The sequence below is a fragment of the Porites lutea genome, chromosome 1 (assembly GCF_958299795.1).
Source record: "Porites lutea chromosome 1, jaPorLute2.1, whole genome shotgun sequence".
Classification (NCBI taxonomy): Eukaryota; Metazoa; Cnidaria; class Anthozoa; order Scleractinia; family Poritidae; genus Porites; species Porites lutea.
Genome location: NC_133201.1, coordinates 4,963,693 through 4,979,860, shown reverse-complemented (window position 1 = coordinate 4,979,860; position 16,168 = coordinate 4,963,693). Strand labels below are relative to the sequence as shown.

Below are 16,168 nucleotides of genomic sequence, written 5' to 3'. Positions count from 1 at the left end.
TACAAGAAAATGTATGGTGGTTTTTGCCAGGCAGCAAAAAAAAAGGGCCATAGTAATGAGGTGGCCATAAGGCGGGGTTCCACTGTATCTCATTGGTCATCCATAATTTTTAACTGCCGCCTGATTAGCTCAGTTGGGAGAGTGCCGGTCTGCTGAGCTGGAGGTCGCGGGTTCAAACCCCGGCCGGACCAACACTTAGGGTCTTTCTTTAGAAGAAAGTGCTGCCTTTGTAATGTCATCTGCAAATGGTTAGACTTTCTAGTCTTCTCGGATAAGGACGAAAAACCGTAGGTCCTGTTTCACAGCACTTTCACTGATCTGTTCTTGTGGGACGTAAAAGAACCCACACTACTGTTCGAAAAGAGTAAGGGACAGAGACCCCGGTGGTGTGGCCAACCTTTATGGGTTGTGGGATTGGGTAGGGATGGCACCTTGCATGGGACCTATGAGTCCTGTTCGTGCCTGTTCCGTCTGGGTAGGCCTGTGTCCAGAAAAGCTTGTAAAACAAAACAATAAAACAAGTAATCGTATTTCTTAATAATCTAAACCAAAGTTGTGAGGAAGTCCTGGATGTCACAGTTATGAAAAAAATTAAAAGAAGAGATAGAGCAGCTAAAAAATATTATGCCATGCCAAGTGTAGAAATGAATGTTCTATATTTTTTTAGTACGCCTGAACAACGTACTTAGCTTCTTAGCTTGTATTGGATTACGACTTTGAGATGGACGCTTTATAAGTCTGACAAACTGACATAGCTTGCTGACAAGATCATTTGTTATTTGCTATTAAAAACCGGAAAGGACATAACCTAGGTCTATTGAAGAACTGAATTTCGAGCTCATTTGTTTGCAACATGTAGAACTCTTGGCCCCGTCTGTAATAGGCGAATCAAGGTATTTATAAGGCGGAATAAAATGGCAACAAATGTAGAACATGGCCGTACTAAGTGTACTAACCTACTAAGACCAAATTGAACTAGGAACGTAGAACACAGCCGTACCGACTGTACTAACGTGAGTAAGGCAGAATAAACTGCCAACATACATAGAACATGGGCGCACTAAGCATACTAACGTCAGTAGGGCACGGTGCCTCTTGGTGCAGTCTGGTGCAATTTGGTGCAACTTCGTGTAGTTTGGTGCAGCTTGGTGCAATTTAGTGAACTTTGGTGCAGATTGGTGCATTCTGGTGCAGATTGGTGCAACTTGGTACAGAGTGGTGCAACTTGGTGTAGTTTGGTGCAACTTGATGCAGTTTGGTGCAACTTGGTGTAGTTTGGTGTAACTTGGTGCAGTTTGGTGCAACTCGGTCCAGGTTGGTGCAACTTGGTACAGTGTGGTGCAAGTTGGTGCAGTTTGGTGCAACTTGGTACAATGTGGTGCAACTTGGTGCAGTTTGGTGCAACTTGGTGCAGATTGGTGCAACTTGATGCAGATTGTGCAACTTGGTGCAGATTGGTGCAACTTGGTGCAGAGTGGTACAATTTGGTGCAACTTGGTGCAGTTTGGTGCAACTTGGTGCAATTTGGTGCAACTTCGTGCAACTTGGCCAGTTTGGTGCAACTTGGTACAGTTTGGTGCAACTTGGTGCAGTTTGGTGAAACTCGGTCCAGATTGGTGCAACTTGGTACAGTGTGGTGCAAGTTGGTGCAGTTTGGTGCAACTTGGTACAATGTGGTGCAACTTGGTGCAGTTTGGTGCAACTTGGTGCAGATTGGCGCAACTTGATGCAGATTGTGCAACTTGGTGCAGTTTGGTGCAGATTGGTGCAACTTTATGCGGAGTGGTGCAATTTGGTGCAACTTGGTGCAGATTGGTTTAGTTTGGTGCTGATTGGTGCAACTTGGTACAATGTGGTGCAACTTGGTGCAGTTTGGTGCAACTTGGTGCAGATTGGTGTAACTTGGTGCAAATTGGTGCAAATTGGTGCAATTTGGTGCAGATTGGTGCAAGTTAGTGCAGTTTGGTGCAACTTGGTGCAGATTGGTGCAATTTGGTACAGTTTGGTGCAACTTGGTGTAACTTGGTGCAGTTTGGTGCAGTTTTGTGCAACTTGCTGCACATTGGTGCAACTTGGTGCAGTGTGGTGCAACTTGGTGCAAGTTGGTAAAACGTGGTGCAGTTTGGTGCAACTTAATGCAGATTGGTACAATTTGGTGCAACTTGGTGCAGATTGGTGCAACTTGGTGCAGTTTGGTGCAACTTGGTCCAGATTGTGCAATTTGGTACAGTGTGGTGCAAGTTGGTGCAGTTTGGTGCAACTTGGTACAATGTGGTGCAACTTGGTGCAGTTTGGTGCAACTTGGTGCAGATTGGCGCAACTTGATGCAGATTGTGCAACTTGGTGCAGTTTGGTGCAGATTGGTGCAACTTTATGCGGAGTGGTGCAATTTGGTGCAACTTGGTGCAGATTGGTTCAGTTTGGTGCTGATTGGTGCAACTTGGTACAGAGTGGTGCAACTTGGTGTAGTTTGGTGCAACTTGATGCAGTTTGGTGCAACTTGGTGTAGTTTGGTGTAACTTGGTGCAGATTGGTGTAACTTGGTGCAAATTGGTGCAATTTGGTGCAGACTGGTGCAACTTAGTGCAGTTTGGTGCAACTTGGTGCAGATTGGTGCAGTTTGGTGCAACTTGGTGTAACTTGGTGCAGTTTGGTGCAGTTTTGTGCAACTTGCTGCACATTGGTGCAACTTGGTGCAGTGTGGTGCAACTTGGTGCAAGTTGGTAAAACGTGGTGCAGTTTGGTGCAACTTAATGCAGATTGGTACAATTTGGTGCAACTTGGTGCAGTTTGGTGTATTTTGGTCCAGATTGTGCAACTTGGTACAGTGTGGTGCAAGTTGGTGCAGTTTGGTGCAACTTGGTACAATGTGGTGCAACTTGGTGCAGTTTGGTGCAACTTGGTGCAGATTGGCGCAACTTGATGCAGATTGTGCAACTTGGTGCAGTTTGGTGCAGATTGGTGCGACTTTATGCGGAGTGGTGCAATTTGGTGCAACTTGGTGCAGATTGGTTCAGTTTGGTGCTGATTGGTGCAACTTGGTACAATGTGGTGCAACTTGGTGCAGTTTGGTGCAACTTGGTGCAGATTGGTGTAACTTGGTGCAAATTGGTGCAATTTGGTGCAGATTGGTGCAAGTTAGTGCAGTTTGGTGCAACTTGGTGCAGATTGGTGCAATTTGGTACAGTTTGGTGCAACTTGGTGTAACTTGGTGCAGTTTGGTGCAGTTTTGTGCAACTTGCTGCACATTGGTGCAACTTGGTGCAGTGTGGTGCAACTTGGTGCAAGTTGGTAAAACGTGGTGCAGTTTGGTGCAACTTAATGCAGATTGGTACAATTTGGTGCAACTTGGTGCAGACTGGTGCAACTTGGTGCAGTTTGGTGCAACTTGGTCCAGATTGTGCAACTTGGTACAGTGTGGTGCAAGTTGGTGCAGTTTGGTGCAACTTGGTACAATGTGGTGCAACTCGGTGCAGTTTGGTCCAACTTGGTGCAGATTGGTGCAACTTGGTGCAGATTGGTGCAACTTGGTGCGGAGTGGTGCAACTTGGTGCAGATTGGTTCAGTTTGGTGCAACTTGGTGCAGACTGGTGCAACTTGGTACAATGGGGTGCAACTTGGTGCAGATTGGTGTAACTTGGTGGAGATTGGTGTAACTTGGTGCAGATTGGTGCAACTTGGTGTAGAGTGGTGCAATTTGGTGCAACTTGGTGTAGTTTGGTGCAACTTGGTGTAGTTTGGTGCAACTTGGTGCGGATTGGTACAACTTGGCGCAAGTGGTGCAACTTGGTGCAATTTGGTGCAACTTGGTGCAGTTTGGTGCAACTTGGTACAGTTTGGTGCAACTTGGTGCAGACTGGTGCAACTTGGTGCAGACTGGTGACTCTTGGTGCAGTTTGGTGTAACTTGGTGCAAATTGGTGCAGATTGGTGCAAGTTGGTACAGTTTGGTGCACCTTGGTGTAACTTGGTGCAGTTTGGTGCACATTGGCGCAACTTGGTGCAGATTGGTGCAACTTGGTGAAGTGTGGTGCAACTTGGTGCAGATTGGTGCAACTTGGTGAAGTGTGGTGCAACTTGGTGCAGATTGGTGCAACTTTGTACAGTTTGGTGCAACTTGGTGCAGTTTGGTGCACATTGGTGCAACTTGGTGCAGATTAGTGCAACTTGGTGCAGTGTGGTGCAACTTGGTGCAGTTTGGTGCAACTTGGTGCAGTTTGGTGCAATTTGGTGCAACTTGGTTCAGATTGGTGCAACTTGGTGCAGTTTGGTGTAACTTGGTGCAGTTTGGTGCAATTTGGTGCAACTTGGTTCAGATTGGTGCAACTTGGTGCAGTTTGGTGTAACTTGGTGCAGTTTGGTGCATTTTGTGTGCAATTTAGTTCGCATTGGTGCATTTTGGTGCAACTTGGTGCAGATTGGGAGAATTTTGTGCAACTTGGTGCAGTTTGGTGCAGATTGCTGCAACTTGGTACACAGTGTTGCAATTTGGTGCAGTTTGATGGAATTTGTTGGAGATTAGTGCAACTTGGTGCAATTTGGGGCAACTTTTTGCAGATTGGTGCAACTAGGTGCAATTTGCTGCAGCTTTGTGCGACTTGGTACAGAGTGGTGCAACTTGGTGCAGATTGGTGCATATCGGTGCAGTTTGGTGGAACTTGGTGCAGATTGGTGCAGATTGGTGCAGTTTGGTGCATTTTGGTTCAGTTTGTTGGAACGTGGTTTGGTTTGGTGCAACTTGATGCAGTCTGGTACACCTTGGTGGAGATAGGTTCAACTTGGTGGAGTTTGGTGCAGATTGGTGCAACTTTGTACTGAGTGGTGCAACTTAGTGCAAGCTTTTAGAGTATTCAGTTTATGTTGCTCATACTCTTCTCTTGCGTCACCTGCATTAACCTGCGAACCAAGCGACCAATATGCACCAAACTGCAACAAGTTGCACCGGTCTGCAGCAAGTTGCATAAAAGTGCAGCAAGTTGCACCAAACTTCTTCCGAATATATATGGATTTAAAAAGAAAATTGCTGTAAAATATGAAACGGAAAAATATATAAGTCTGCATAGTAAAAAAGCAAAGGATTTCTTTGAAGCTAAATGGATAGTGTCGCCTCTTGTAAATGCTTAACTATTTAAAGGTTTTAATAAGCATCCACATTTCTAGTTTGTTTGAATTTTATTCTTTTTCTTTTTTTTTTTTGGTTACCGTCTATTGTTAGTGATATTGGTTTTTTTTGTATTATATTATTAGTATTAGTAATATTAGTTGTAACATTATAATTATGTAGGTAAGTAGCTTATTTGCTGTATTAATATCAATTTAATTCAATAAAGAATTATATTTAAAAAAAAAAAAAAAAGTTGCACCAAACTGCACCAAATTGCACCAATCTGCACCAAGTGGGAGTATGTTCGCCCTTATAATCATGCTCAACCCACTTATGAAATGACTCCTTGGTGGAAACCTTTTAGAGTATTCAGTTTACGTTGTTGAAACTCTTCTCGTGCATCGCTAGTAAAGGACAACAGAAGGTCAAGATTGTGTTGATAAAAACACCAAAACACCGTTTCCCCTCAAGGTTTGGTTCAAATTCTTTCAGTGCTATGAAAACGATTTTGGCCTGTGGCCATAATTGGCTAGCAATGTAACATTTTTGACCGAAAAAGGGTTGTAATTTTTTTTCTTATTAACCCTTTTAGGCTGCGGCAGCGACATATTAGGGAAAACTGTATCGAAATAGCTTAAACAGGGGATTTGAAAGCTCTTGACCGCAAGTGTGCTGACAGTGGATATTTTGTTAACGTGGCCATATTCGCGATATAAGTTAGCATTTTTTAGCCTTGAAAACGTTATTGATACCCTAAATACGGCCATGTTCTCAAAAAGGTGGCATTTATTTTTCGGAGTTAGTACGTTAGTATACTTAATACGGCCATGTTTTACATATGTTGGTATTAAATTTGGCCTTACTCTGTTTGCGCGCTTAGTACAGTCGTGTTCTACATATGTTTGTATTTTATTTGACCTTCGTTCGTACGCTTAGTACGGCCATGTTCTATGTATCTTGTTATTTTATTCGGTCTTAGTACGTTAGTACACTTAGTTCAGCCACGTTCTATGTATGCTGGTCAATTATTTGGCCCTAGTACGGCCATGTTTTTTGTACGTTATGACGGTCAGTACTGCTGTGTTCTACGTTTTTTGGCATTCAATTAGTCTTAGTACGTTAGTACCCTTAGTAAGGCTATGTTCCATTCCGCCTTGTTCTCGTTGGTATGCTTAGTACGGCCATGTTCCATTTTCATCCGCATGTATGCATGGCTTTTGTGGGCTTTGTCAGTCATGTTTTACGTCTATCAATTAGTGTTTTCATAAGTTTTACAGCAAACACAGAGCACAGAATAAAGCAAAGACAACTGATAAATAAAAATATGCAGTGACTTTACGCTTCACGCCCTCTTCACGCTTAACTTTCTGGAGTAGTAAGTAAAGACATCAGAATCCAGTATACATTGAGTTCAATAAACTAAAAAATAACTCACTAAATTCCAATTCCCCTATCAGGCGTACTATGCAAAAAAAAGAATAGAAAGAGGTGCCTAGAACTCACAGCATATGTTCTTTTCACATGAACAGCAAACACCTACTTAAGATAGATTTGTAACTGTATCTTCTTTTGTTTAAGGTAACATTGAGTGAAGGGCCAAACCACATGGCTCAGTTTAAAGGGAGCTCTCATCGATATGACCTTACTCAAGAAGATGAGGTACATGTTGCAACTTACAGAAGCAAGTAATTTGAATTCCCCAAAAAATTTCACTTTCCCTTAAGGCAATTCAAGAACAGAATTCACTAGCCTGATAACAAAATTCACTAGCCTCGGGCTATCGGACACAACTTTCTTTGGTTGCACACTAGAAATGAGAGGGGCTGAACTTATAATTTACCAAGGTGGTGTTAAATGTTGTGAGAAATGAAGAGAATGGTAGGGGAAAAGGGCGGAAGTAGGACTGAGGTGCTCATCGCTAGCACATGGATGGTAAGGTGGGCAGAAAATGAAGACCTAGAAACAAAGAGTGGTTAGAGTGACTGTTAAGCTGATTTTGAGGGGAAGGGCATCTTTCCTACTTTACTCGGGGTTCTGTAAAAAACTAGCCCCCGGTCAAATCTGTTGATAATTGAAGATCTTGTTGTTCCTTGCACAGCATATGCTGAGATAGCTGTTTTGAACTATTTTCAAGTGATTTTGAGGGGTTCTTTGTTTTTGAGTCTTTGGTCTTTTGTCTTTGTTTTGTACCCACCCAGTAGATGTGAGCTGTGTAATGTTTGTACTCTTTCAGCTTAGAGCCCTCCGACAAGAAATTGAAATTCGAATGCGGAACAGTGTAAAACGTGGACAAACAGTTAGTGGAGAGGTAGGGTTTTTTTTATAAATAACTTTTCATGTAATTGCTAATAAGCTTACAGTCTTGCTGCGAGGCTTAGAGACCCATTTGTGAGGTAGAGTAATTATTGTTTGTTATTTTATATCCTTATCTTCCAGGTAATATCACTTAGTGTGAAAGGGCCAGGACTTCATCGGATGGTGTTAGTTGATCTTCCAGGAATTATTGGGGTTAGTTTTCCAATAATATATGTACATACAGTTGATTGGCTTTCTCTTAAAGCTAGATTAAGTTTTTGCTTGTAGTAAAGCATTTGTATTGTTAAAATACATTCGAAGCTCTCCTTTTGACCACTCACGTAAGCGACCAGCTCAAGTTACGACCACCTTTGTGAAACCTCGTTTGAACTGTGACTTCAACTTTGTAGTGAAAAGCTCTGGTAAGTGACTGCGACCATTTTTGGGATTACTCACCGGAACTTTTCCTTTGTTTTTTAGCTCTCGTAGCCGACCACCCTAAATTATTTTACCATGCGGTCCCTTTTGAAAGCTTCGACTGTAACTGATTTAAGAATTTTTCTTTTGCAGACAGTCACGGCTGGGATGGCAGAAAACACCAGGGGTGATATTGTAGAAATGAGCAGGTACATATTTTATATATTCATGCAGGGTTACTGCCTCCTCTGCAGGACTTCCCAAGGCTCAGTGGGGAACACGCGAGAGCTGGAGACAAGCGAGAAGCGCGAGAGGGGGATGATGAGAACGAGCGTAGAGCACAAGCTTTTTCTCCCCTTCTCACTACTCCCTTCGTCCCCTCCCGCTTTCCCGTAAAAATCAACTCAAAATATCCCCAAAAATTCATCGCGAGCGACTGAGGACGAGGTTACAAATATTTTTTCTCATCTTTTTTAAGAAAAGACGTCTGCATGCGCAGGTGCGCAAATGCAGTGTAGGCGTTTTCTTCGAGCGTGCGAATCTTTTAGCTCCCTAAAGGTTGATTTCCACTGACGCGTTTTTGGCTACTCACGTTAACGCACGTAAATTTTAATCACCTAAATAAAATAGAGGCAACATAAAAAGTGCTGAGCTTAAACAAGAAGTCGAGCGAGTTTCAACTTTTACGCTTACGAGCGACCTTTCATGCATTGGCTCTATTTTATTTGTGAACGTAAATTTTACGCACATACGCACGTAAAAATTACGCGACACTGGAAATCAACCCTAATGGTTGCTATTTCTATTCTTTTCAACCTTCCTGTGTCATAAAATCAAAGATGGTGGCTACAACAACAAACATAAAGAAGTTACTATAGTTTTCACCGGCCCAAAACACGCCTGCTCTACAGGCTAGAAAACATTATGCAAGACATGAGAATTTTTGTGAAAATCTTTGTCTCCGCAACAGAATTTTGTCGCAGTAACAAGACACGGAAAATCAAACCGGACTGAATTTGTGCGACTTGTTGCGGCGACAAAATTCTGTTGCAGAAACAAAGATTTTCACAAAATTTCTCCAGTACACGCGAAGCGATTTGTCGCCGCGATGTGTCGGCGCAACATGTTGGTGCAACTTGTCGCCTAGTGTGTACCGACCTTTAAAGAACGAGATATATTAACACACACACTTTATTTAACAAAAATTAACCTTATTTCTCTGTGCACTTCACCTGATAAAATTCGGGCAACATGACTCAGCATTTCGGGCGACATAACTCCGGAAGAGATGACTGTCAGGCGACTTGACCGGTTACCGTTTGCTCTGTGCTACTAAGAATAAAGAAGAACGGTGGTGACAACATGGAACTACACATGGCGTAACTTAGACATTCCAAGCCTAAAGTAGATGTGTCTGGACCTCTTCTTAGAAGAGATCCCCTGTGGTTCGTTTCTTGTAAGCGACCACATCCTGTATGTGATCATTCAGTCTTTGTATGTTTATGGTCGCTTATGGGAGGTTCGACTGTATTGATATTGATATTAAGTTTTATGATATAATCTTATGGTTTTTATTTCCTATTTTTTTGTTTAGAAAGTACATGAAGAATCCAAATGCTATCATCTTGTGCATACAAGGTAAGAAAATAAATTCTCGTATTTTCTGGCTGATGGTGATCATGACTAAAAAGAAAAGTGAATATTGTATGCGATTTGTTGTGCACAACAAAATAATATGCCAAAACAAAATAATAATGAAAAACCAAGTAATCAGCACAAACAAATAATAGAGATACTTCAGGGCGTGAAATAATTTTTTGACTGTTGCTGGTCATGCCGAGCAGCCAAAATATATTGACTGTTGTGTGGAATTATAAGGGGAAGGGGGATACCCTGACTGTTGTTTAAGTCAAAAAAAGGAAACAAGCTTGCGAGAGGTACATGGTGCTAAGTGTGCAGTTCTTAGAAAATGAGTTTAGGGGGAACATTTTTCGTCGACAGATGGTGCCATTGATGCTGAACGAAGCAATGTTACTGATTTAGTGAGCAGCATGGATCCCGCAGGTAAGAAAATTTCATATTTTGTATTCCATCCACTGAACCTCAAAGGTGAGTACAGTCCACTCTCTCAAAAGTGGATACCTTTGGGGCGGCACTAAGTGCTTGTCATAGAGAGATTTTCATCTTATAGAGAGTCAAATAAGGGGAGTAAAGAAAGGCAGGGACCAACTATAGGTGACGGTTTTACTAAGGTGTGCTTATCTTATAGAGGTGTGCAATAAGAGAAAATCAACTGTACTTTCAATAAAAATCATGCTGTTGGCATTGATGGAGTCATATGAAAAAAATTCACTTTATAGGGATAGCACAGTAACTGGTAACCCAGTAGTTTTCATTGAGTTGCCCCCAAATGAGGACAGAACCATATAATTCAAATGAACTTAACGAGGTCAAGAATTCCAAATGGCAGAAGGCAAACCAGTTTTATATTTTACAAGCATTTGCGAAAGGAGATGAACTCGGGATACCAAGAACAAATCTAGTCAGCGGTTATTTTATTTAACAGGGCTGTCATTAAGAGGCGGGAGCCGGGAATTTCCCCCTAGCTACTATAAACGTGGCCCCCGGCTACTTTCAAAGGAATGTAGAATAAAAATAGAACCAAAAGAAATCTCTTGCTGTTTGATTCCCCACCTACTTTTCGTATTTACCCGGCAACTTAAAATCTTAGCGACAACCCTGGGTTAAGGCGGGAATTGAACTATGGGCCCCAGAATACAATTCCAGCGCTGCCTCCCCCTAAATTTCTGGGTTTGAATCCTTTGAGAGCGTGGAAAGGGTCTTTTTTAGTAACCTAGATTTCATTTCAAGATTTTTTGGACTTGTAAAATTTATTAGCAGGTGTAAAGGGACGTTATTTTTGTTGGGTTTGCAGGAAAGAGGACTATTTTTGTGCTGACTAAAGTTGACTTAGCTGAACAAAATGATGCTAACCCAAGCAGGGTATGACTTTGTATGCTCTTACTAAGATCGAAATACAGTCGAACCGCCCTTAAGCGACCACCCAAAATGCAAAACTGAGTGGTCGCATACGGGAGGTGCTCGTTTTCAAGAATCGAACCACAGAGGGTCTCTTCCGAGGAGAGGTCTGAGCACATCTACTTCATGGAAGATAATTTTATTGGATGCAATTTCTAAGTAACGCCATATGTAGTTCCATGTTGTCTAAGTAGCATAGTCTACACAGCGAAAAAAAGAGACCAGAGAATGCGTCAAGTGGTCCGTTACAAGAGGTTAAAAACAATGGAAAATCATTAACCGTCAGGTCCAAAAAGTAGTCGCGGTCGCTTACAGGAGGTGATCGTTTACTAGAGGTTCCAACTGTAAGGCTTTGACTGGGAAAATTATTTTATTTTGGATTGGCGGTCGCTTATGGCAGGTGGAGGCTTACGAGAAGTGGTCGTACATGGCGGTTCAACTGTAGTGCTTATGTGATTTTTCGCTCCTGCATAAAGTTTCCTTCATATTTCATGGCAGTATTAACACACTGCGATTACATCTTAGTATTCTGGTCATGATAACAATTTTTGCTAATATTAATGGTCCTGCATTTCACACTGATATTGTAGATAAAACAGATACTGGAAGGCAAGTTATTTCCAATGAAGGCTCTGGGCTACTTTGCTGTGGTGACTGGAACTGGTAAACAAATAAACCTCTTTAAGTGCCTGATAGTTTGATGTCTGTCCGTGAATTTCTAGAGCGTTTAACATAAGGATATGCTAATCTGAGTTGATTCCTCTCTGTGTGTCGCCAGGAAACACAAATGAAGGCATTGATACTATCCGAAGCTATGAAGAGGAATTTTTCAGACAATCAAAGCTTTTTAAGTGAGTGTCGAAAATACGTCATAGATATGATAGGTTTATCGAAGTTGTGTTCAAGTCAAAAGGAAAGTAGATAGGTATGACAACAGCGCCACTCCCAACCAATCAGAGCCAGGAAAAATTGAAAAACTGCCGTATGCATTTTCCCGCGCTTAACACTGGTAACCTACATTTGCCTCAAATTCTGATTGGTTGTTTTGATTCTCTGTCGTTGACCTGATTGGCTGAATTCAAACTTTGATTGTAGTTATTGAAGTATAAGGTGACATACATCGCCAAACCGGTGCTGCGTTTTTGATAACAAGGCTTTCAATTAAGTTGTTAATGGTTATTTTTTGTATTTTTGTTTCTTAGGTCTGGAGTATTCAAAGCCAGTCAGATGACAACCCAGAATTTAAGCTTTGCCGTTTCCCACTGTTTCTGGAAAATGGTTCGAGAGTCAATTGAGCAGCAAGCAGATTCTTTCAAAGGTTTGTTGTATTGACGCTTTACAACGGTTTCGCTACTTATCAAATTCGCTACGTTCGAGTTTGCTACCTACATATTCGTCTCGTTGCCTATTGGCAAAGTGCAAAACTTGCACCCTCTGAGCGGCAAGTTTTAATGTGCTTGACTGATTTGGTGTGTGTTCTACTCTGTTTTAACCGTTTGTAGTAAAGACCGTGGCCAGCAGGGATCTTTACTTCTGGGAGATTTAAAAACTCAGTTGAAAATTAAATTCCTAACAACTCTGCGACCAGTCCGTCTTATTCTTAAAATTTACACCGGGGACTGCAGACGCGCGAGTAAGAAGGTCTGTAGATTGGTGCAATCGGCAGATCCGTGGATCGTTGGATCTGGAGATCAATAGATCAGTAGATCTGTAAAACGCTAGTTCGGTAGATCGCTAGATCGGTGAATCTGTAGATCACTAGATCGATGAACCTAGAGTTCACCACATCGCTGGATCAGCAGATCGCGAGATCGGTCGACCTGTAGATCTCTGGATAGATAGATCGCTAGATCGGAAGATCGCTGGATCTTTAGATCGCTAGATTGGTTGATCTGTATATCGATGGATCGGTAGATGGCTTGATGGCTGGATCGGTAGATCGCTAGATCGGTGGATCTGTAGATCGCTGGAACGGAAGATCGCCGGATCGGTAGATCGCTAGATCGCTGGATGTGTAGGACACTAGATCTCTGCCTCTGTAGATTGATGGATAGGTACATCGCTAGATCGGTGGATCTGTACATCGCTTCAACGTAGATCGCTGGATCTGTAGATCTATAGATCGCTGGATCGCGGTTCTCGGTAGATCGCGAGATCGGTGAATCGGTAGATTAGATTGCTGGATCGGTAGATCACTAGATCGCTGAATCCGTAGATCGCAAGATCGGTCGATCTGTAGATCTCTGGATGGGTAGTTCGCTAGACCGGAAGACCGCTCGATCTTTAGATCGGTAGATTCGTGGATCTGTAGATCGGTGGATCTGTAGATCGCTAGATCGATGCATCTGTAGATCGCTAGATCGGTGGATCTGTAGATCCCTGGATCGCTGGATCTGTAGATCGCTAGATCGGTGGATCTGTAGATCGCTAGATCGGTGGATCTGTAGATCCCTGGATCGCTGGATCTGTAGATCGCTAGATCGGTGGATCTGTAGATCGCTAGATCGGTACATCGCAGGAGCGGTGGATCGGTACATCGCAAGAGCGGTGGATCGGTACATCACAAGAGCGGTGGATCTGTAGATCGCTGGATCGCTGGGTCTGTAGATCGCTGGATCGCTGGATCTGTAGATCGTTAGATCGGTGGATCTATAGATCGCTAGATCGCTGGATCTGTAGATCGCTAGATCGGTGGATCTGTAGATCGCTGGATCTCTGGAACTGTAGATCGCTAGATCGGTGGATCTGTAGATCGCTAGATCGCTGGATCTGTAGATCGCTAGGTCGGTGGATCTGTAGATCGCTCGATCGGTACATCGCAAGAGCGGTGGATCGGTACATCGCAAGAGCGGTGGATCTGTAGATCGCTGGATCCCTGGATCTGTAGATCGCTGGATCGCTGGATCTGTAGATCGCTAAATCGCTGGATCTGTAGATCGCTAGAGCGGTAGATCTGTAGATCGCTGGATCGCTGGATCTGTAGATCGCTAGATCGGTGGATCTGTAGCTTGCTAGATCAGTGGACCTGTAGATCGCTGGATCTGTAGATCCCTAGATCGGTGGATCTGTAGATCGCTAGATCGCTGGATCTGTAGATCGCTAGATCGGTGGATCTGTAGATCGCTAGATCGCTGGATCTATAGATCGCTAGATCGGTGGATCTGTAGATCGCTCGATCGGTACATCGCAAGAGCGGTGGATCGGTACATCGATAGAGCGGTGGATCTGTAGATCGCTGGATCGCTGGATCTGTAGATCGCTGGATCGCTGGATCTGTAGATCGCTAGAGCGGTGAATCTGTAGATCGCTGGATCGCTGGATCTGTAGATCGCTAGATCGGTGGATCTGTAGCTTGCTAGATCAGTGGATCTGTAGATCGCTGGATCTGTAGATCGCTAGATCGGTGGATCTGTAGATCGCTAGATCGGTGGATCTGTAGATCGCTAGATCGGTGGATCTGTAGATCGCTAGATCGGTGGATCTGTACATCGCTAGATCGATGGATCTGTAGATCGCTAGATCGGTACATCGCAAGAGCGGTGAATCGGTACATCGCAAGAGCGGTGGATCGGTACATCCAAAGAGCGGTGGATCTGTAGATCGCTAGATCGGTGGATCTATAGATCGCTAGATCGGTGCATCTGCAGATCGCTGGATCGCTGGATCTGTAGATCGCTAGATCGGTACATCGCAAGAGCGGTGGATCGGTACATCGCAATAGCGGTGGATCTGTAGATTGCTGGATCGGTGGATCTGTAGATCGCTGGATCGCTGGATCTGTAGATCGCTAAATCGGTGGATCTGTAGATCGCTAGATCGCTGGATCTGTAGATCGCTAGATCAGTGGATCTGTAGATCACTGGATCGCTGGATCTGTAGATCGCTAAATCGGTGGATCTGTAGATCGCTGAATCGCTGGATCTGTAGATCGCTAGATCGGTGGATCTGTAGATCGCTGGATCTTCAGATCGCTAGATCGCTGGATCTGTAAATCGCTAGATCGGTGGATCTGTAGATCGCTAGATCGGTGGATCGCTGGATCTGTAGATCGCTAGATCGGTGGATCTGTAGATCGGTAGATCGCTGGATCTGTACATCGCTAGATCGGTAGATCTGTAGATCGCTGGATATGTAGATCGCTAGGTCCCTGGATATGTAGATCGCTAGGTCCCTGGATCTGTAGATCGCTGGATCGCTGGATCTGTAGATCGCTAGATCGGTGGATGTATAGATCCCTAGATCGCTGGATCGCTGGATCAGTAGCTCGCTAGAACGGTGGATCTATAGATCGCTAGATCGCTGGATCGCTGGATCTCTACATCGCTAGATCGGTGGATCTGTAGATCGCTGGATCGCTGGATCTGTAGATCGCTAGATCGCTGCATCTGTAGATCGCTAGATCGGTGGATCTGTAGATCGCTACATCGGTGGATCTGTAGATCGCTGGATCGGTGGATCTGTAGATCGCTAAATCGGTGGATCTGTAGATCGCTAGATCGGTACATCGCAAGAGCGGTGCATCGGTACATCTCAAGAGCGGTGGATCTGTAGATCGGTCGATCTGTAGATCGCTACATCGGTGGATCTGTATATCGCTAGATCGCTGGATCTGTAGATCGCTAAATCGGTGGATCTGTAGATCGCTAGATCGGTGGATCTGTAGATCCCTGGATCGCTGGATCTGTAGATCGCTAGATCGCTGGATCTGTGGATCGCTAGGTCGGTGCATCTGTAGATCGCTAGATCGCTGGACCTGTAGATCGCTACATCAATGGATCTGTAGATCGCTAGATCGGTGGATCTGTAGATCGCTAGATCGGTGGATCTGTAGATCGCTGGATCTGTAGATCACTAGATCGTTGGATCTGTAGATCGCTGGATCGCTGGATCTGTAGATCGCTAGATCGGTGGCTCTGTAGATCGCCAGATCGCTGGATCGCTCGATCTCTAGATCGCTAGATCGGTGGATCTGTAGATCGCTAGATCGCTGGATCGCTGGATCTGTAGATCGCTGGATCGGTGGATCTGTAGATCGCTGGATCGCTGGATCTGTAGATCGCTAGATCGCTGGATCTGTAGATCGCTAAATTGGTGGATCTGTAGATCGCTAGATCGGTGGATCTGTAGATCGCTAGATCGCTGGATCTGTAGATCGCTAGATCGGTGGATCTGTAGATCGCCAGATCGCTTGATCGCTCGATCTCTAGATCGCTAGATCGGTGGATCTGTAGATCGCTAGATCGCTGGATCGCTGGATCTGTAGATCGCTAGATCGCTGGATCTGTAGATCGCTAAATCGGTGGATCTGTAGATC

General features: G+C 43.9%; 1 protein-coding gene across 4 annotated transcripts in view; it reads left to right on the top strand.

The window, feature by feature from the left end:
- Window positions 1-16,168, top strand: part of LOC140943261 (dynamin-like GTPase OPA1, mitochondrial) — a 43,175-nt gene that overhangs the window by 11,932 nt on the left and 15,075 nt on the right. For all 4 annotated transcript variants that reach the window (XM_073392354.1, XM_073392332.1, XM_073392346.1 and 1 more), the window contains 10 exons: window positions 6,682-6,762; window positions 7,337-7,411; window positions 7,540-7,611; window positions 7,969-8,024; window positions 9,410-9,453; window positions 9,817-9,879; window positions 10,751-10,818; window positions 11,445-11,517; window positions 11,633-11,705; window positions 12,057-12,172. In XM_073392354.1, the coding sequence (XP_073248455.1) occupies window positions 6,682-6,762; window positions 7,337-7,411; window positions 7,540-7,611; window positions 7,969-8,024; window positions 9,410-9,453; window positions 9,817-9,879; window positions 10,751-10,818; window positions 11,445-11,517; window positions 11,633-11,705; window positions 12,057-12,172 (721 nt within the window). The remainder of the gene's footprint in view (window positions 1-6,681; window positions 6,763-7,336; window positions 7,412-7,539; window positions 7,612-7,968; window positions 8,025-9,409; window positions 9,454-9,816; window positions 9,880-10,750; window positions 10,819-11,444; window positions 11,518-11,632; window positions 11,706-12,056; window positions 12,173-16,168) is intronic.